At 31.4% G+C, this 23,424-nt stretch overlaps 1 protein-coding gene across 1 annotated transcript; it reads right to left on the bottom strand.

The window, feature by feature from the left end:
- Positions 1-368: 368 nt before the first annotated feature.
- Positions 369-22,093, bottom strand: LOC148305051 (free fatty acid receptor 4-like). The gene is made up of 3 exons (XM_088267309.1): positions 21,569-22,093; positions 13,155-13,311; positions 369-1,985 (listed from the first exon to the last, which is right to left on the bottom strand). Exons 1-3 carry the CDS (start codon positions 21,763-21,765, stop codon positions 1,062-1,064), a joined length of 1,278 nt encoding a protein of 425 aa, XP_088123435.1. The 5' UTR covers positions 21,766-22,093; the 3' UTR covers positions 369-1,061.
- Between the last annotated feature and the right edge of the window lie 1,331 nt (positions 22,094-23,424).

The following is a 23,424-nucleotide window of genomic DNA, read 5'->3' as shown; positions in this document are numbered from 1 at the left end:
ATAACATTTATAAATTTTAGCTATGTGAACTCTAATGACTAGCCTATATTTTGGCATGTTTTCATCATTGTGCATAATAAATAAATGTGGGTTTTGTGAATGATTTTTTTACTGAAAATAAATGTATTCCATACATGGAAAAAAATTAAAAGTTTTTTAATTGAAATATTGATGATCCCCATTATTAATCTGACATATTGTTTCTAAATTGATAATACAATATTTTACAGATATCATTGATGTATATAAAAATATAAATACAAATTCATTAAATACAAATCACAGCCTAGTAATAAAATAATCAAGTATTGAAGCAATATTAATGTATATGTATTGCCAATAAGTTACCTACCTTGCCATAAAAGAGATTTTGTTTTATGTTTTGTTTTTATATCAGCAATCGAAATTAACACTTTTGTCTATCTCGAAAAAAAATAACAGCCAATTACCATTAAATGTATATATTTTACTGAATTCCCAACTAATTTATTTAATGAAAATAAAAAATGTATTAAAAATATTTCTGTTACGGTCTAAATTTTCCGTGTACCCTTTCCGAAGCAGTACCAAATTATGTATATCTTCTGCTAACCCTTATCCGCACTCAAAAGTGCATAGACACTGCATCATATTTATGCAGTGTTATCTTGATTGTTAGTTACACAAAGGCAAAGTGATCAATCCTGCCTTTCAGGTACAAGTCCAGGATAATCTTAAATAAATATTATAGTCTAAAATCACAAATAAATGCACCATAACACTTATTAAACAAATATATATACACAAACAAAATGATAATAAAAATACAAAATCAGGTAGATAAACTAACAAGCCAACAATATTAAAATTTCTCACTCCCTAATTGGAAGTGCGGCAGACCAAAGCTGGGCATGTTTTGAAAGGACAAAGTAGTTAAAATCAAGGACACATAAAAAAAATTAGGAGAGACATCTATCTGAAATACGAATTATGCTAAGTAGTCATATAACAAAGTTTTGAAACAATATGGATACTAAAAGAAACAATATAAAATATGTACAACATAACAAACAATCAATAGTTCACAGTTGGGGTGTAAGTTGAGGAGTCCGTGATACACTTTTGGCACTGCTGTTGGCATTTTGATTGTCTATTTCCACAGTGACTCTATGCCAGATTTTTTTCTCCAACCAATCCGAAATTGGGAAATTCTTCTTAAAGTTTTCCGTTAAAAAACCGTACAGTATCGGATTGACGACAGTATTTAACAAAGTCAAACTAACGCAAGTTATGAAATCAGTAACGCTGAGGAAAAAGTTTTCATCCCACCTGTGGCCGTCCACATAAATGAGCACCATCACTATAGGCATTGGCAGCCACATGAGCAACACAGCCAAAACATTCAAATACAACAGCTTAATCGCTTTTCTGTGCTTCGTAAGTCTTTGAACACCTCCGCTTGAAGCCAATCTCATCAAAGGTGGTCTGTGCACCTCAGAAACTGATCGTTGAGATAATAAACCGGGCAAAAGGTTATTAGCTAAACTTTGAACACTTTGCCTTAATCGACTTCCAGATAAATCCGTGCAACCGGCTTTTTCTTCAAGCCTTCTTTGAATTTCTTCAAGTTTAGTAAAAATTCTCCGATAGTTTACTATAAGTATCGCTATCGGTATAAGGCAACTGACAACTATAGTAGGAATTGTGAATATCAAGGCGTAGTTGATCGATGCAGGAGGGAATACGAGCGTACATATTGTAACATCCGTAGTAACAGTTTGAGGCAAACTTCTTGACATCGTTGTTGAGTTTTGTTGAATGACTTGTTCCCTGAAGAATATGGCGACAGGAACATGGAGGATGAGGGCGAAGAACCAAGTTAAGATACTTGATATGATGACTGTGCATCTAGTAAGTCCAGAGGAAAATGAAGACACCGTGAGACATAGGACGCGATCAACACTTATTCCAGTAAGTGTCCATAGTAAAACAGAACCGCAGACAAACTGAAAGAAAAAAATCATATTAATAATGATACACATGGGAGACAATTGAAAGTAAAAGTAAATAATTTTGTCGTCTTTCTCTCATTCAAAAATTTTGTTTTTATACAAATGTAAATTTGTAATAATTTTCCGAAACCAGAAGTCACAAATAAGTGTTTATAAAAGTGGTATTACACAAAGTAAACAATGTATAATAAGGAGTGTTTTATTACCATACCACGAAGTTATCAATGCTTTTAAAATACAAAATAGATTAAATAAGTGTTTTTGAAGTAATACTGTTTTTATAAGTCATACTTATAAAAATGATTTATCACATTATATAATGGAATTTGGCAATAAAATGCTAATGCCATCTATTGGCTAATAGCAACGATATTATGTTTTATAAATTGTTAAATATTTTTTTCAATAGATAGCGCTACACACATAAAATATCTACTTGTTAAATTCAATGAGTTGTGACATTTACGGGATGAGTAGAAATTGTCATATTTTTATTTCAAACACTTTTTTCTTGAGAACCATTATGCTCAGATAATTAGTTCTCAAATAAGACTATCAATTTATAAACTTATAGGAACATTCTCGTCCCTTTTTAATAAGTGAGCAAGCACTAAATCCGGCGTTGGGCATACCGGGAACTGATAACTGATTACGCGTTTTATTGACGCATGCAATTTGATTTGATTTGATTAGATTTTACAGTTATAGTCACAGATGGTAGCCGAATAGGCCAGTCTAACTTTCTCAAGGTATCCGCAAATCGTATTTTCCACAAATCCTGATATACTAGCGACGCAGTCAGACCGAAATCGCTAACTCAAAAGGATATTTTAATCCATTTATCTTGAAAATCGTCGAACTGAAAATCCATTTTCTTTTTGAGTTCTGTTTTTTCCACTTTAAAAGGATTTTCAATGAATTCTTGGTAGATTACGGGTTAATTAATAACATTTTTGGGTAACGAATATTTTCATTTTATCACTTGAAATAGCGCTTAATTTTGAAAAAGGTCCCATTTTGCACTTTCCATACATTTGCGTCACAAATGCAAGCAGTTATTGTTATATATTTTTAGTAATAATTATTATCCAATCTTTTGATATTTTTTAAAGTTAAAAAATAAATCTTGGGGTATTAAGACACACCTATACAAATACATATTTTAATTGAACTTATACATTACCGATAAAGTTAAGAAAGGCGTGTTGAAATGATTTGGACATCTGGAACGATGAGTGAGGAAAGAACAGTAAAACAAATCTATGAGGCGGGTGTAATTGGAAATAGAAGCAGAGGAAGACCGTGGAAAACATGATATAATCAAATACTACAAAAACTTACTTGAAAGCGGACATGTCAAACTTCGGAATAATAGGAGAATATGTATGAGGAAAAGCATGAATGCAGGAGGCGAGGAATGTTTGCAAATACAGAATGGTGTGGCGTTCTAACCTCTCTGTCTACCTCTGCGAGGAAGTGGCGTGATGGTTGGTAAGTTTAGGATTATTATAGTATTTAACTTTTGTTTGCATTTAGGAATCAAGTTGTGGCAGAATAGGGTCGAACGTAGAACCTCCGGGTCAGGACATTACTTTTTTAAATCTTACACGTAATATAACTATCAACTATCGTATAAATCGGAGTATCAAAATATCGTCCAAACATAAAAACTAAATAGTTATTATTTTATTATATAAATAATAACTATGTGTTAACGATCAAGATAACACTGCGTTTATATGATGTAGTGCCCTATGCACCAGTGGGGTACGGATAAGGGTTAGAAGAAGAAGAAGAAGATAAATATATCAACCTTGGTCACTGAATTTCACTGGATTGTGAGTATAGAAGGCGGTGAAATTATTCTTACGATTTCCTTATAAAATTTTCCTTAAAAAAATATGATTACCACAAAGGCCCGACCGGAAATCATACCTGGAACCTACGCGTGTCCATCGAGCGTTCTAGCCACTGAATTACGATGATGAGATTGTAAGAATTTTGCGTGGGTTTAATATTTACCAAGGAACGATAAGTTTATCAAATATAAAAAATTAATTTTTAAAATATATATGGAAAATTGCGCGTTTCTTTGAAGATCTAGTTCAACTAACCGCATAAAATAATTATTATCATTCTTGCGGTTGTAAATTACAGCCACAACGGAGGATAAATTTCGCAAAAACGGTGCGAAATGCGAAATAAAAATTAGTGTTTTTTTTTCTTTTGTTTAATTGAATCATACAGCCAGAAAATGGTTTTATAGCAGAAAACGATACAATAAAGAATTTTCAGATAAATTTAGAGTATTTATTATGTTGTTTTATTTCTCATAACTCATTGTTATTTATCGATTCGGTATTTACTTGATGGAAAAAAATATATTGATTGATTGAACACTTTTGAGATTATTAACGTAAACACGGCTCGTTTCGAGAACATGCATAGTTCTCAAAACTAGTTGTGTTTACATTTATACTTTTTTAAAGTGTTTATTATTTACTTTGTCCGCCTCCGTAGTGTAATGGTCAGCACGCTCGGCTACCGTTCTGGAGTTCCCGGGTTATTTTCCCAAGGGGGGTAAAATAAATATAAGTGATTTTTTCACTGTAATATTGATTCAATATTATCCTGGACTGGTACCTGAAGCGGAGGGCTGATCACCTTTCCTTCATGCGTTAACGATCAAGATAACACTGCGTTTATTTGACGCGTGCCCTATGCACCATGGAGTGCGGATAAGGGTTTTTTTTTCGGATAAGGGTTTTTTTTATTTTTTATTTATTTTACACATGTACGTTTTATTTGGCTACGATATACGAGTATACGAGTTGTTTGTAGGTACTAAAAAGCATTTATATATATATATATAACCCTTATCCGCACCCCAATGGTGCAAAGGGCACTGCTTTATATAAACGCAGTGTTATCTTGATCGTTTACACATGAAGGAAAGGTGATCAGCCTCCCGCTTCAGGACCAGTCCAGGGTAATATTGAATAAATATTACAGTGAAAAAATCACTTATATTTATTTGACCCCCCTGGGAATCGAACCCGGGACCTCCAGAACGGTAGCCGAGCGTGCTGACCATTACACTACGGAGGCGAACAGATGACTAAAAAGTACGTATCATTTATTTTTATTTTTACTTGTATGATTTATTTGGCCACTTTATAGTTTGTATCTACAAAAAAAAAAAAAATTTCTATTTTTACATGTATGATTTATCTGGCTATGATATGTATAAACTGCAGTAAACGTGTGTCGAAGAAACACTATGATGAACGAAGCCTTTACTGTTTTCATTGAGCGATAGATAACATGCATACATGGTGCACATTGTACATAGGCATTATGTATGTGGCTCTTCGTATATGGTCCTAAATGCATATCATTACTATCACATGTGTTGCTCTCTGAATGCATTATGTCCTGTTTACCGCATGTTTTAGGTTGACTTTCTTTCCTATGGGCAATAATGTCAATCGCTAATCGTCGCTAATCGCTAATCGTTGTCCACCTCCGTTGTGTAATGGTCAGCACACTCGGCTACCTTTCTGGAGGTCCCGGGTTCGATTCCCAGGGGGGGGTTCAATAAATATAAGTGATTTTTTCACTCTAATATTTATTCAATATTACACTGGACTGGTACCTGAAGCGGAGGCCTGATCACCTTTCCTCCATGTGTAATCGATCGAGATAACACTGCGTTTATATGAAGCAGTGCCCTATGCACCATTGGGGTGCGGTAAGGGTATTATTATTATTATTAAGTTACAGGTCATATTGAATTTACAAATAATATGATGACGTCTAAATCTTGGATTTTTTAAGAATAAACCATTATTACTATGTATCATACATTTTGACATCTCAATTAGATGAAGAAGAATATGGAAGTCTGGGTATTTACCTGTCAAATACTGGTTTAAGTGATCACGTTATACAAGTGTAACATTGACCATTTTACCGATGATTGACCATACTACTCGAATTTTTGAAACTCTACCTAAATAAATATAATTTTCTAGTCGCTTCATGTGTGAGTTCCTATAAATACAAATTCTTCCATATTCTTCTTCATCTATGTTGAGATGTAAAAATGTTTAATTAACTCCTCAGTGGAGAAACCCAGATTTGTGAACAAAGAATGGGATACATACAAAACGTTGTAAATAATATAACTGGTAAAATTATAAGCTGCATTAAAAACGAAAATCATGTTTTCAGGCGTTTCCTAGTATGTAAAATAATTCGGTAAGGTCACGGACACTGCATACATTTAAATGAGAGGTCTATGCTTAATAAAACCTTACTCAAATATAAAAAAAAGATACTGTAAATACACACATGGATCAACGTGAAAATTATAAACATGGGCTGGTTTAAGCGATCACTTTATACATCTGTAAAATTCATCATTCTACCCATGTTTGACAAACACGCTACTAAAAAAATTGGTACCAATGCATATGAGTACCAAAAATTTGAGATGTGTGGTGGTCAATCACGGTTAGAATGATGAATGTTGAGTGGATCATTGAAACCCCCCTACGACAGGTTGTAAGCTGTGTGAATACCCAGACATCCATATACTTCTTCATCCATGTTAAGATGTCGAAATATAAAAATAGCTCCTAGGTGGGACAAACTCGGATTTATAAAGGATTTGGACACATATAAAATGATGAGAATTATTATACATATAGTTGGTACACACAAAACTACACATCATATTTATGTGCAATGTTCACATACTTATATGACGTTTTGCGGTCACAACTTCCTATCTTATTTGTAAAATGTAATTTAAAATTTAATCATATTAATATTATATATTTATCGAGCCATATATATGAGTAATGTACGAGAAAAATAGGTATATATTATGGATTTACTAAATCGTACTTAATGTAAGAATTTTCCGACTTTTTCATCTTTTATGTTTTTTTGAAATTCTTGAAATGATCTAAAATATAACCCAATTTTTTTTAAATAAGTTAGTTGAAGTCATCCACGGTTTGCTGGAGCTCAGTCTGGTTAAATGGAAATGAAAGAAAATAAAAAGCACACATTTTACTAAGCTTGCGAAGCAATGAAAGCATTCGAAATCTATGAAACTTCAAAGCATTAAAAAAAATGAAAATGCTTAGTGACAGCAGGTGTAAACTGAATTGGAACCAATTCTACCCATTATTGACAACCACACTACTCAAATTCTTGGTAGTTCCAAAAATATGAACCAATTTAGAAACCTTGTTCTTGAATCACTAGAACTTCACTAGAGACATCTATTGGTGAGATGTAAAGAAGCTTTTTACCAAGCAGAAACTCTTATATTAGTATGTGAGGTCCAAATCCTGGATTACAATCACACACATGAGAAACGCCAGAAAATACCATTTTCATTTTTATTATTTAAGCTTATAATTTGACCAGATAATTTATCTTTATTCTTCTTCATCTTTGATGAGATGTCAAAAAATAATATGAAAATAACTCCTGTAAGTGGAGATAATCCAGATTTTGTGAACAAGTATTTGGACACACTCAAAATATTGTAAAGAAAAGGTTCCCAGTTGATTTTCCATCGGTACAAAATCTCGGGTTCTGTGGTACACTGACCGGCCCGTTACAATGAATTGTGGGACGGCGCCTACTTCTTGACAAGCATGTCCCGAATACGAATAATGAATACGTTTTGTGCGTTCTACAAACTGTACCGATCCGTGATCGCTAACACTCGATCATCTCGAAGAATCCTAGGCCTACTGTCGAGAGAGAAGAGTGCCAAACACACTCATTTGGGCCGGAAAACCCGTAAAAAAAAGGAAAAATCGTACTCAAGATTTCACCATCATTTGAAGCATAATAATATTTACTTGAATGTTTTGTCGCAGATACTTTGTGGCACATTTTATAATTATATTTACTTAAAAAAACTTACTTCATAAAATTTCCAACTTAATACAATAATAATTTTTTTTTTAAATCTTAAACCTTATAAAATTATACAACTTTGTTTTAACCACTTTTTTATTGTTAGTACGCTTTAACCTACCGGTTTCGACAAGAACCTTGTCATCATCAGGGTTAATTTAATTCTAAAACATTAAAATACTCATAATTAATTAAAATACTCATAATTGATTGGTAAGGGAATGTAATTACATTCCCTTACCAAAAAAGTGTGTGGAAGTGTTTGGTAAGGGATGTAATTAATTATGAGTTTATTTTAATGTTTTAGAATTTAATTAACCCTGATGATGACAAGGTTCTTGTCGAATCCTGTACGTTAAAATGTACAAATAATAAAAAAGTGGTTAAAACAAAGTTGTTTAATTTTATAAAGTTTAATATTTTTTTTTAAATACTAGTATTGTATTAAGTAGGAAAATTGTGAGTTATTTTTTTATAATTTCATTGTGTATGTAAAGAGCGTTTGCATTTAGATAAATCAAACCTCTCTCTATCAGTATTAGAAGTATCTGTACCATATTGCAGCATATTGGCGTTTGCCCAGTCCAATTTCAGTTTATTTTATTTGATTTATTTTAACATATTTGAAAAAGATAAATATATTTTTCAAATAAAATTATTGAAATTAACTAAACGGAAATTGGACTGGGCAAATGTACACATAGTTGTGAAGGATAAGAAAAAAAAGATATGCTAGTTTAAATCTGGATTTAAAAAAAAATTAAATGCAATAATTTAGTTTCAAGAATTTTTAACACTAGTAATTTTCAGACATAATAATTATTTTTATTGTATATTATAGAAGGCTATCAATGATGAATCAGTTCATACGACGTAAATATGGAAAAGTATTTTTATTGCATTTACAGGGCTTAAGGTCTATTATTGGCCTACATTAGTGATCACTTTAGAAAACTATGTATTTTTTATCATTCTACCCATATTTTAAACATGCCAATTATCTATAATACGTCTTTACAGCAATCTCATACGATTCGATCTCGAAATCCCCCGTGATCTAAAAGAAAGTAGGTACCAAGAAAAAATGATTTGGAACTATAAGACATTGACTTTACGTCAATTCAAACATATGGTTTAGTCCATGAAAAATCAGTACAATGGCCTTTAGTTAGAGTTTAATCTGAAAAAAAGGCAAACGGAAATATGTATCGCTCACTCCTTTCGAAAACGTCATAAATCAATAATTTGATTTTTCAGGAGATCGTTTTTAAAGTTTAAGAATATAATAAAATGTATTAAATATAAATATCGAGGCATTTATTGAACTTTTGACTGTGCAACAGATCTTTTTAGGCGAAACCTGAAGGTTTTTACTCCATTTGAAAAATATTTAGTATTTTTCAAAAAATAATTAAACAATACCTTTTCTTCAAAATGCAAAAACAACACTTTCTGCCCTATAGCGGGTAAATATTAAGTTAAAAAAATGCCGCTTTGGCTGGGATACAGTACATTTTCTGGGCATTCAGAAAACACGCATATTGACGATTTTTGATTTATGACGTTGTTGAAAGGAGTGAGCGACATGTATTTATTTTAACCCTCCTGAAAATCAAACTCTGGCACGACAGTCAAACGTGCTAACCACTACACTATGGAGGTGTTATATCGCTCACTCCTTTCAAAAACCTCATAAATCAAAAATCAAAATTTTCAGTTGTGTATGTTTTCAGAATGCCCAGAAAATGTACTATATCCCAGAAAAAGCGGCATATTTTTAACTTAATATTTACCCGCTACAGGGCAGAAAATGTTGTTTTTTCATTTTGAAGAAAAGGTATTGTTTAATTTTTTTTAAAAATAAACGTAATATTTTTCAAATGGCGAAAAACCTTCAGGTTTTACCTAAAAAGATCTGTTGCACAGTAAAAAGTTCAATAAGTCGCTTGATATTTATTTTTAATAAATTGCGTCATATTTTTAAACTTTAAAAACGTTCTCCTAAAAAATCAGGTTTTTTGATTTATGACGTTCTTGAGAGGAGTGAGCGATATGTTAAATATAAAATTAGTTATACCCAATTATATATCATACAAAAATGAAATTTGACGATTATTGGTGTATGACGTTGTTGAAAGGAATGAGCGGTATGTGGTCATGAAACAGAAAATGAACGCTCCGAGGGGACTTCGTTGGAAAGCATTATTCACTTTTCTATTGAAATTTTCACTTCTCAACAGATACACATTTTAATTCAACCAGTGGACTAAATACCAAAGGAGACAGTGACGCCATCAATCACGTGTTTTGTGCTCGTACTTTAAAAGTAAATTTGACAATTGGTTCAGGCACACTACAACGAACATCAACTACACAACACGCATTATCAATCAACGCGGCATTTGCTTTGTAAAATTTCATTTGTATTAGAAAAAATTACTCATGCACCTTTCGATTTTTCGTATGAAAGTCACCCTCAACCTGTATTGTGACATACATACATGCTTATATGATTTTTGAATAAATAATTAATATTTTCAAAAATTTTAACGGATTTTTAGACATACTCGTATTTACAGAATTCATTCAAACCCTTATCCGCACCCCAATGGTGCATAGGGCACTGCATCATATAAACGCAACGTTATCTTGATCGTTAACATATGAAGGAAAGGTGATCAGCCCTCCGCCTCGGGTACCAGTCCAGGGTAATATTTAATAAATAAAACAGTGAAAAAAAATCATTAATTTTTTTTACCCCCCCTGGGAATCGAACTCGGAACTTACAGAACGGCAGCTAAGCGTGCTGACCATTACACTACGGAGGCGGACAAAACTGACAGAATACATGACAAAAATTGGATAAAATCCAGGAGAGTTTTATAATTTTTTAGAGAGTTTTTTTTAGAGACTCTATTATCACACCCTATGGATTTTATTAATATATCAATTTTATATATGGGTGTCTACCGTTTCATTTATTTGAAAAAAGATAAATGATTCATCTCAAGTATAATAAAAGCATTTGTGTTTTTAACCGAAAGAAAATGAAAGTCTGAGCATCCAAGGGCTTACGACCTGACATTTGGATGGCTTAAGGGGATACAACCCGAACACATAATTCAATCATCGGTCGACCACCAGAAGGTTACTCGCCAGTATGTAAATTGGATTTTTTTTTGTTTTTCAAAATATATATTTAAAATATTTTTATAATTTTTTAAAATCCTTTCCATTCAATAACTGCTTTCTTTTCAAACCCATATAATTATTTCGAAGAAAAATAAATTAGTGCAATAACAATGTTTTAAGAAAAAAATAACGTAAAATGTTACCTGGATTGAACATTCATACTGCATTTATTTTATTCAATTTAATTCAATTCCTTCAATAATTAATAATCCTATACATTGCAAACAAACATTTAAGGCGTATAAATTAAAAACATAAATTAAAAAGTGAGCAAGAAGACTCTTGTTAAAGATGTAGAAGAATCCCGCTTCGGAATACTCCTTAAGTCACATGGAACAGATAAATATCTAGTGCAATATTGTTGTTTTATTGTTATTTTATATATGTATATGTGCTCAGTTGTTGGATTCCTTTCCAATGTTAGTTGTTATTATGATTAATATTGAAATAAATAGTAATGGATGATGTATGTACAGTTTGAGAGTGAGTGATCCATCATCACACATCACTCCTTATCAATCCTGTTTTTAGGTGGCGCAGGAAACACAGACCGGTTTCATAGTAAATCTGCACTAATAATTACAGAACCCTGTTACACATACTGCATCCGGTACTGTATACAGAGGCGGACTAAACATGAAATAGCGTTTCCCTTTTAATAAATGCAATTTATGAAAGGTTAAATTAATATGGACGTTACATTATTTAAACAAGATTCTGAATTTTGAGATAATCAAACAATGATTTTTACACTACGAACAGTGATTAAATTATAAATAAAACACTTGATTCTTTTTACCACTTGAGTATTATGTTATTATATTATTATATTATTAAAACTAGTTTCAGAAGCTTTACATGCTTCTAGTATTTTGCATTATTCTGTAGCTTCCGAAACTAGTCGTTAGTATATAATACTCAAGCGGTAAAAAACTGGTGTTTTATTAAGAATTTAATCATGCCTTTACTTAGATTAATTGCCGAAACAATAAATGACATACTACAACTTTTCATTTACTGCCTGTCCTACCAAAATATGTGTTTTCCTATTTTTTAAAATATCGTAATTCTTCCTCATATTTTTACATTATACGCATTGCAGTAGCTGGTATTCTGTGTAAAAAAATGTAAAAAAATAAAAATTATGTAAATAAAAAATAAGAGTAGGTATATAGGGCTAATTGAAAAATTACTATTATTAGTAAGAAGGTATTAAATATTTGAGTTAAATAAAAATTAAAAGTAACTTGTCAAAAATTAAATAAATTTGTTAATTAATTGTCTTTTAACTTCTTCACCGAAATATATTTTTCAAAATAATAATGACGCATACTCAAAATATATTTTTTAATTATTTTGCCTAAATAATCCTACTTTTTGTTGCTGCATGTATTATGTAAGGGTTATAAAACGGAGATGAAGAAATACGGGATATAAAAATCTAAAATCCGAATTCGCAAAAAGCAAATTGCATTAGTGTGCATTTTTTCCTGTAAGGCGACAAAATAGGAATGTTAAAAATATGGGTATGGCATCATTTACTTTACAAAATATAAAAATATAATATTATTATTTGACATCTCATCAAAGATGAAGAAGAATATGGAAGTCTGGGCATTTATGGGGCTGACGACCGTCATAGACTAGTTCAAGTCATGACTTTATCACTTTACACACGTGTAACATTCACCAATTCTACCCATTATTGACAACCACACTACTAAAATTCCTGGAAGTTCTATATATATGTGAACCAATTTTGAAGCATTGTTCTTGAATCAATAGAGACGTCTATTGGTGAGATGAAAAGAACCTTTTTATTGGGCAGAAAATCTTTTTATTAGAATGTGAGGTCCGAATCCAGGATTTTTATTTCTTCTTCATCTTTGATGAGATGTCAAAAAATTAAGAAAATAACTCCTGTAATTGAAGATAATCCAGATTTTGTGAACAAGTATTTGGATACACTCAAAATGACGTTAATATATAATCATTGCGTACACTGATTCAAAGAGTTTGGTTACTTACTTGGGAATATGGAAGAAGTTTGCACGTGAATTCCCCAAGACTCCACTGGGACGAAACTCTGGCAGCAATGATTGCTGGAATCCCCGATACAAACACCAGATCAGCAAATGCCAAGTTCACAATGAAGCAATTGGTCACCGTCTGGATCTCCTTACGCCTGTGGTGAAGATAAAACACAATATTAAAAACCTGACTATGAACCCAACAGCCACTCAAACTGGAAGTCTTGAAGAGGAGAAGATGGACATGATTGTGACATGTCCATAGAATGCCACCTGAGACCATAAACCCCTCATGTTTCTTCTTCCAACGCAACGGAAGGCCGCTGACGACCATTCACCGACTATACTCAGTGGAACTTCGAGATGCCGGACTGACCTGGGATGAAGCCAAGGACAGAGTGACTTGGAGGCGTCTCGTGTTGGCCATATACTTTACCTACGGAGCAAACATGGAAAAAGAAGGAAAAGAGCTAACTAATCCTCACGCCTCTTCCCCGCAAGGGTAAGCAGAGAGAATAGAACCCCACACCAATCTGTATTCACAAACAATCTTCGCCACTTCCATATACATACGTGCATCTCTTCATGCCGATTATTCCGCTTCCTGATCGACTTTCAAGTATTAGAAATACCTGATCATTCCAAGTTTTTCTAGGTCTTCTATGCTTTTATTACCAACCACGTTCGCTTTATAAATTTGTTTTACTATCATTTCTTCACTCATTCAATTCACATGACCAAACCATTAAGTTGAAATATTTGTGTATATCGAGAGAATACATTTTAAATAATTTTTTGTTTGCATATTTTTTATGTATCTTAATTTTTTTTCAAAATCATTGACACAAATGTGAAGGTTTATAAAATAAAACAATTTTTTTTAAATCTCTTCAAATGTATCTTTTTTTTTAAATCTAAGACGTACACAATGAAGATCAAATTCACATACGGTGTCATAAATCCCCATTTTGACGAATCTTCATTCTCCAAACACATATCTTGACAATCGTAATTACAAAAATACTGAACATAATTCAAGGTTTGCTTTATTCAATTTAATATTTACCTTGTTCTTATCGTCCATTATTTATAGCTGGGATTTGTTACGGAGGAGCTACCGTATTTCTTGTTCAAATAATACGTTTCGTATCATAACATTTATACAAACTAGTATCTACGGGCTAGTACGTTGGCACTGCGTCATCAATACGAAGTTAGATATAATTGGTATTTATAACTTTATAAAAACCACGATAAAAAATCAAGTTTTTAAACCATTTTTAAGTTGTACTTGTCCTATGTAAATATTTGGAGAAAAAATTGGGATGATTTATTTATTTTATTTAATATATGTATACCATAAACAGAAAGCAAAATTCAGTAAGTATATCATATGATAAAAAAGAAGAAAAAAGTCTCCAAACACAAGAGCTCAGTCTATTTTGTGAAGAGACTCGTGCAACTAAAATTATAAGATTGTATTCAGTAGAAATGTATAGAAATTGTCTATAAAATGTAACTATATTAAATAAATAAATAATTTAAAAAAATTCAAAATTATATATTGACGAATAAATTTTATTTTTTCCTTATTGATAATTTCAGTAAAATTATCAAGAAAATTCGTTTGACATGATAAAAAAGTATACAACCGTCATCGAAATTTTAAGGGTTATTTTTTGATAAAAAAAATACGTAAAATAACTTAAACATCGATATTATAAATAAAAGCTTCTTTTAAATTATTTTATGATAAACAGATTCGTCATAAATCGTTCCTTTCCTTTTTACATTTATGAATGAAAATATTTATCATTCTCATTACTCTTTAATTTTATTTTTATTAATAGTCTTCTTCTTCTAACCGTTATTCTTACCCTGTGGTGCATAACGGAAAAAGTGTTATTTTGATCCTTAAATACATGAAGCATGAATAAGTGAGCGGCACTGCACTTCATGGTATTATTAAATAAATATTGTATTAAAAAATACTTTCAAAATATATTTGACCCCCTTGGGAATCGAACCCGGGACCTCCAGCACGGCAGATAAACACGCTCTAAACAAATTTCTGTTAAGAAGTGGGACAGTAATATACAGTATATAAATATTTATTTATATATATATATATATATATATATATATATATATATATATATATATATATATATATATATATATATATATATATATATATATATATATATATAAATATTTATATATATTGTATATCTACGTACATTAGGTGTATCAAATAATTGATTAAAGGTAATTAAATTTTATAGCGTGATTCTAAAAACAACATCTAAGAGATTTGCCTAGCTACCTATCGTGATAAATAATACTGGCAAATATAATTGTGATTGTTGAGTAATTGTTACGTTAATTTCCAGAAGATCATAGGTCCTTTTCTTACATTATAATTGGCGAGAGCAAGTGAGAATTATAAATAGGCAAGTATCCATTATGTAAGTATTATATTTGTACATGGGCAAAACAATGATTTTAAGACATTAAGAAGAGAGTTTGTCCCAATATTTTTTCCCTTTATTAATGGCCGTAGACAATTTGTACATAATATATTACATGTACCTATATTTTATGATAAAATAATATGTTTTCTCTTTTTAAGTATATTATTGGTTCGAAAAGAATTTACAACATTTTGAGTGTGTCCAAATACTTGTTCACAAAATCTGGATTATCACCAATTACAGGAGTTATTTTCATATAATTTTTTCACGTCTCATTAAAGATGAAGAAGAATATGGAAGTCAGGGCATTTACGGGGCTGACGACCGTCATAGGCTGGTTTAAGTGATCAATTTACACATGTGTAATATTCACCAATTCTACCCATTATTCACAACCACACTACTCAAATTCTTGGAAGTTCTATATACATATATATACATGAACCAATTTAGAAACCTTGTTCTTGAATCAATAGAACTTCAATAGAGAGTTCTAGTGATTCAAGAACAAGGTTTCTAAATATTTAATAAATAAAAGTATTTATCTAAACAAGGATGAACATAAAAAAACAAGGAATTATGCATTAGCTTGAAATATTGTTATTATTTTTTATTTATAGTTAGGAAGTTACATATTCCAGATGTCGATATGGTCCACAAAATGATTACCGATGTTTTGCATTTGGTGTATAGGAGTATTGAATCCAGTCACTGTCCGGCTGTTATTAAAATAAATCAAATATATTTATTTAAAATATAAAAGAATAAATAAGTATTATATTATTTTGAGACATAATACTTTATTTTTTGATCCACTCACATTTTTATTAACAACCAACTACTTTCGGCAACAACCTGTTGCCCTCTTCAGGGTTTAATTTATGACTTAAGAGGGCAACAGGTTGTTGCCGAAACTAGTTGGTTGTTAGTAAAAATGTGAGTGGATCAAAAAACAAAGCATTTTTATTTCTCAAAATAATATATCAATATGATCGACAGAACTTCACTAGAGACATCTATTGGTGAGATGTAAAGAAGCTAGTGATTCAAGAACAAGGTTTCTAAAATGGTTCATATATATAGAACTTCCAAGAATTTGAATAGTGTGGTTGTCAATAATGGGTAGAATTGGTGAATGTTACACGTGTGTAAATTAATCACTTAAACCGGCATATGACGGTCGTCAGCCCCGTAAATGCCCAGACTACAATATTCTTCTTCATCTTTGATGAGATGTCAAAAAATAATACGAAAATAACTCCTGTAATTGGAGATAATCCAGATTTTGTGAACAAGTATTTGGACATACTCAAAATGTTGTAAACTTTATTTTGTATTTAAAACTTAGTTTTCTTGGAACTTAATAATTGCTTAGTATTCATCCAGACAAATATACTCTAGAACATATTTTGTAGATACGTTTGTACAATATGTAACTATCCCAACGAACGAACACAGTGCTGAGGTGTTGGTAACTAATTAATTAATTAATGGGTCAACTATATTGACCCTGTCGCAAATTTCAATTGATAAAAAGATATTCTCAAAAATGCATGGCAATAAATAAAATATGAATATTCTACGCGTTATTTATATTTAAAAAATAAAGCCCAAAGAACCTGCATCGATTTTTTTAATTAAACGTTATCGAAAACACGAGTTTATTTAAAATCAGATATTTTTTAATTCCCTCTTAATTTTTTTTTATTCTCATATATTTAAATTGGTCTGAATTATAATATTATTATTATAATATTACTATAACCAATTTTTAGTTAAAAAAATAAATGAAAAAATAACCATACTCTTTATTTCAATTTGTTATTTGGGTTTTTTTTATAATACCTTTAGGCATTCTTTTAAAAATATACATGAAACGCAAGATTATGCGTATTTAATTAATTTTATAGAATTGGTGTTGACTTTGTATAATGATATGATGATTTGAATATTACAATAAAACACTAATTTGACCACTTTTGAGTATATTTATGTGAATACTAATAGTTTCAAAAACTAAAGATCATCAACAGGTCACAATATATAAACTGTCCAAAAGTTTGAATTTTCACTCGTGGATCGTTCAACATATCGCTCACTCCTTTAAAGAACGTCATAAATAAAAAAATCGTAAATTTTCACTTGTGCATGTTTTCGGAATGTCTAGAAAATGTGCTCCATCCCAGCAAAAGAGGTATATTTTTTACTTAATATTTACCCGCTACTTGTAGCGGGTAAATATTAAGTAAAAAATATGCCTCTTTTGCCTTGGCAGAAAGTGTTGTTTTAGTATTTTGAAAAAAATGTATTGTTTAATTTTTTTTAATGAACTAAATATTTTTTAAATGGAAAAAAAATCAGGTTTTACCTAAAAAGATCTGTTGCACAGTAAAAAGTTGAATAAGTGGCTTGATATTTATTTTTCAAACACCGTAAACGGTGTTTGAAAATGATGCGGAATGCATCGAAACACGTGTCACAGTAGATTTTAAGAAATAAAGGTATTTACTAAGTAAAACATTATTTAAAAATGGATTGAATTTACCACAAAGTGACAGCCGAATCAATTAATGAATTTTTATGCTAAATTATGAGAAAAAAAACCTTTGGGGTAGGTACGTGATGATTACGTCGCAGACTCTCATCTTAAAACTATTCGTGTTCTTCGTACAACAATGGCTATTTTAGGTAAAGATTACCGGTTTCGAATCCTACCAAATGGTGTCAATGCTGTGTGGGATTTTTATAAACGACAATATGCATCATAATTTTCTGATTTTGCTCACTTCTTTCAAGAACGTCATAAATCAAAAAACTTGATTTTTCAGGAGAGCGTTTTTAATGTTTAAAAATATAATACCATGTATTATAAATAAATATCAAGCCACATATTGAACTTTTTACTGTGCAGCAGATCTTTTTAGGTAAAACCTGATGGTTTTTTCTTCATTTGAAAAATATTTAGTATATTTAAAAAAATAATTAAACAATTCCTTTTCTTCAAAATGCAAAAACAACACATTCTGCCCTGTAGCGGGTAAATATTAAGTTAAAAATTTGCCTCTTTTGCTGGGATATAGTAAATTTTCTGGGCATTCGGAAAACATGCACAAATGAATATTGACGATTTTTTATTTATGACGTTCTTGAAAGGAGTGGGCGATTTGTTCTAAGAAAATCAACTTAAACGTCTCGCAAGTATGAGTCAGAGAATGATTGGAAATATTCGTACAGCATCATCAATATTTATGAATCAAACGACATCTCGTCAATTAGACAATAGTATACCGTAGATGTATAATGTATACGAAACAAATTGCTTCTCGCTTTACTGATCAGATTTGATTTCCGCATTTTAACTAGAGTATTTTGTTGGAGAATAATATACCCAATATTTTACATTCATCTAAATTTAACTTGATTTGCTGATTCATTTACTATTTTTTTATTGATGTCTCAACATGGACAAAGTCTGATATAAGCATTATCGATAAAATTAAGAAAGGTGTGTTGAGATGGTTTGGGCATGTGAATGAGTGAAGATAGAATACTAAAACAAATTTATGAGGCGATTGTGGTTGATAAAAGAAGCAGAGGGAGGCCGAGGGAAACTACCCATAATCAAGTATTTCAAATACTTAATCATGTGAATATTAAGGTTGGTGTGGCGTTCTATTCTCTCTGCCTACCCCTGCAGAGTGATGGTTAGTTATTTAGTTTTTTTTAAGACGAAGTCTACTTAGATGGAATTTTTGTTATAAAAGAGAAAAATTTGTGTTTTCATTATTTACAAAATTACTTCAACTTCATACTATTTCTGTGAGCCTAAGCGGCTCATCAATAAAAATAGGTATCAAATTGTAGTTGAGTGGATTCGAACCTAGAAATTCTTACTCAAGAGTCTGCGATACTAACTACGGGACCACAACCCGACACATATCGGAATCTCACAAGTATTTATGATCGTCTCTGCTAATTTACAAGTTCCATTACGTTTTTGGTTGGTTGGAAGATATTGCTTCACTGCAATAAGCCCGCTAACGTACATATACCTGTATATGTGTATTTGATTACGCATTTTTATCGATTGTTGCGCGGTATGATCGATAATCCTGAAATTATCCGGAGCATTGGTCTGTATGTTCCCGATAGATACCTAAGACAGCGTCGACATCGATTGTTTTACATTCCTATACACAGGACCAACCTGCCGATGGTTATGCTTGCAGGAAGAGCTACCGCTATGTTGAACAATATCTCACTGGATATTGATATGTTCCATGTGTCTGAAGGAGTTTTCCGAAGCGGGATTCTTCTATACCTTTAGCAATATTTCTTGCATATATTTTATTTTAATGTAAACGAATGAAATTCTTTAATTTATTATTAGATTAAAACCAATATTTTTAGCTTTTCCACTTTTTTATTTGACCAGCGACCGGGTTTCGTCGTTACCGACATCATCAGACTGGTGAGAGGCTTTACAAATTTGTATGTTATATATAAAAGAAGGCAGGAGTTGATAACCATGATTTGATATAATTTTATGAGAAATTAATTTAATTTTAGTGAATTTAAGTATTGTATGATATTTTAAATATTTTTTTATAAAGGTTTTTTGTATTGAAAGCACGATTTTATATAAAGTTAAAATAGATTTGTATTTTTTGTAAATGAATTTAAATTATGTAACGAGGTATCAGGAAATGCTGGTTGACGGCTCCTTCCACTAAGCTGTGGTTGTCCGGGGGGAGTCCGAAGTTCTCTGAACTATGCTCTGAGCTATGTAATATTGCTCTCATTACAGAGACTTCAAAAGTAGTTAAAAAATGGGCTAAATTATCTTTTATAGGGGATAGTAGCAACAGAATCGGAAAACTAGCGAACAAAGATGAATGTTCCATAGCCTTTTATAATAATTCAAATCTGGGGAAGATACTAATTAATAATAAAGATAAAAGGGAAAAAGAAACAAATTCAGGCTCATATTTATTAAGTTGTGGATCATGCAGTGCTGAATACGTGGGGCAAACAGGACGATCGTTTAAAATAAGAATAAACGAACATGTCCAAAGTTGGAGAAATAAAAAAGAAAACTCCACTTTTGCAAACCACTTGATAGAGTCAAATCATGATTTCGATAAAAATTTTAATGTAAAAATCTTACACAAATGTAGTAAAGGTAAAAAATTAGATAGGCTCGAAATTTTGGAAATAAATAGATTAAAAAATTGTCATAATAAAGACATATTAAATGATCAAGTAACACACATTCATTCTCCCTTACTTTACCCATTAAAAAAGAAACAATAGATGCCTTAATGTCTTGTCGATAAGAAATGACTGCCGGGAAATTTACATTTCAGAGAACTTCGGACTCCCCCCGGACAACCACAGCTTAGTGGAAGGAGCCGTCAACCAGCATTTCCTGATACCTCGTTACATAATTTAAATTCATTTACAAAAAATACAAATCTATTTTAACTTTATATAAAATCGTGCTTTCAATACAAAAAACCTTTATAAAAAAATATTTAAAATATCATACAATACTTAAATTCACTAAAATTAAATTAATTTCTCATAAAATTATATCAAATCATGGTTATCAACTCCTGCCTTCTTTTATATATAACATACAAATTTGTAAAGCCTCTCACCAGTCTGATGATGTCGGTAACGACGAAACCCGGTCGCTGGTCAAATAAAAAAGTGGAAAAGCTAAAAATATTGGTTTTAATCTAATAATAAATTAAAAATGCAATTCCATCACGAAGTGTCAGTGGATAATATAAATCTATTAAAAAAACGAATGAAATTCTTTATAGTTTGTAATGTATACATTAATTGAAATAAATAAATTGAAATGAAATAAATTGAAATTCTATATAAAAGGTTGATAAATAAAACAATAGGTAATTAATAAACAAATTGTTACCTTAATATTGCAACGATGATAGCTATATTAGCTACTAGGGAAAACAGTAGCACTAGGACTAAAAATGTTGCTTCCAGAGCTACAAGAGTACTGTTTCTATCTCCAAGTGTAGTGTAGTATGTGAAATAGTATCTCGCCTCCCAGCCGTCTTCATCATACGTCCCCCAACCGTAAGAAGACCTCCATTCAGGTGTCATCTTCACTCCAGAATCAGATTACGACCTTAAGTAACCACAACACGACATTTCACGAACAAACTGTCTCCAAAACACTCCGAATACTTATCAATTCCATTTCGCACTTTTAGTTTCTCACTTTCAACAGAATAACCTTTGCATGTCGTTGACAGTAAACGATAACATGGTATTTGTGAAATTAAAACCGCTCGTCACTTTCCATCGAGTACTGCGTAATATGTCATTACCGATCGCTTTGTAATTGAAGAGGTAATCTGATCGACGGGAACACAAACACCACAATGAATGAAATAACTCATTTAATGGTCAGTCCGTTTCGAAAGGAATTATTCGCCGAATAATGTTGTAATAAGAACCCATGTCACACTGAGTCATATTCGTCAGAGATTACACATAAATACTCGTGTTTTCAAACTTCTTATAACTTTATTTGCCTCCTGTTACAAAATAATATGGCATCCGCCGATGTCTCGGTGTATTAGTTTGCGGTTAGAAAACAACGCGATAAAATGCGGACGGATTTGTACGAAAGCGTTCAAAATGCCGTACAGAAGGTATATATTGTTTTCTTTCTACATTTCTATTACGTGCGTAAACTGTGTCACATTTTTGGCATGTGGTTAGTGGGTGTTGTGATTTGAATATTTAGTACACAACAAAGCACCAGCAGTAACAATTGACGTCCGAAGCGAGAGTCATATCTTTTGAAGTAAATTTAAATCCCAGAAACATTACACGCTACTTTGCGACCAACAAAATCATTATGGTTCCAGAGCGCATAAAAAAGATCAGTTATGAATTATGAATGATGATATAAAATTCTCTGATTGTGACTGACAGTTCGTGGAATATTTCCAGTTTGAAGATGGTAGTGACTCGTTTAATGACGCCTTTTAGTATTCCATATCATTCGCCGCGAACTCTCTCTCATATTCGATTAAATTTGCAAGTACATTTTAATTTAGTATTCATGCTTGCAAATATTTATTTAAAAAAAAAATTAATTACATGGTTAACCCAGAGATGGCACTCAATACAGAACAAACGAAAATAAATAAACAGAAATTATTTACTAACATATTCGTAATAACGTGAGCGGGCCGGATTCAGTTTTAGTTAGGACTTAATAATGAAATATAAATCCATGGTTCAGAGTTAGACAATACAATTGGAGACCATAAGCATAAAAGATAATGAGATTTTAATTAATAATCAAAATGCCGAAGCCTCTTCTAGTGCAACGGAAGGTCTATTGACGACAGTCAACAGATCGGATTCTCCTGAGGAGTTTTACGTGGTTTCCTCCTAGCAATGCGCAAATGCTGAGAAGTTCTTGATTGGCCCACACTCGATTATTTCTTCTGTTCTCTACACATATGAAAAAAAAAACTTTTTTTAGTTATAAGAAACAAAAATCCACTTAATGATCTATACATCTTGTACACAATAAGCAAGCTAAAAAATAAATGCAAGTCAAATCTAATAAAAAAACAAATTAAACAATTGAATAAACCACTTTAATGAGTTTTATTTATATTTACGACTAGTTTCGAAAACGACAGATGTTTACATCTTCTGGTACAAATTAAAACCAATTTTTTTTTTAAACTTGTACCAGAAGATGAAAACATCTGTCGTTTTCGAAACTAGTCGTAAATA

The sequence above is a fragment of the Brachycentrus maculatus genome, unplaced genomic scaffold, assembly GCF_059751285.1.
Source record: "Brachycentrus maculatus isolate JH-2025_06_01 unplaced genomic scaffold, ASM5975128v1 h1tg000289l, whole genome shotgun sequence".
NCBI lineage: Eukaryota > Metazoa > Arthropoda > Insecta > Trichoptera > Brachycentridae > Brachycentrus > Brachycentrus maculatus.
This window is presented reverse-complemented; position numbering and strand designations above follow the sequence as displayed.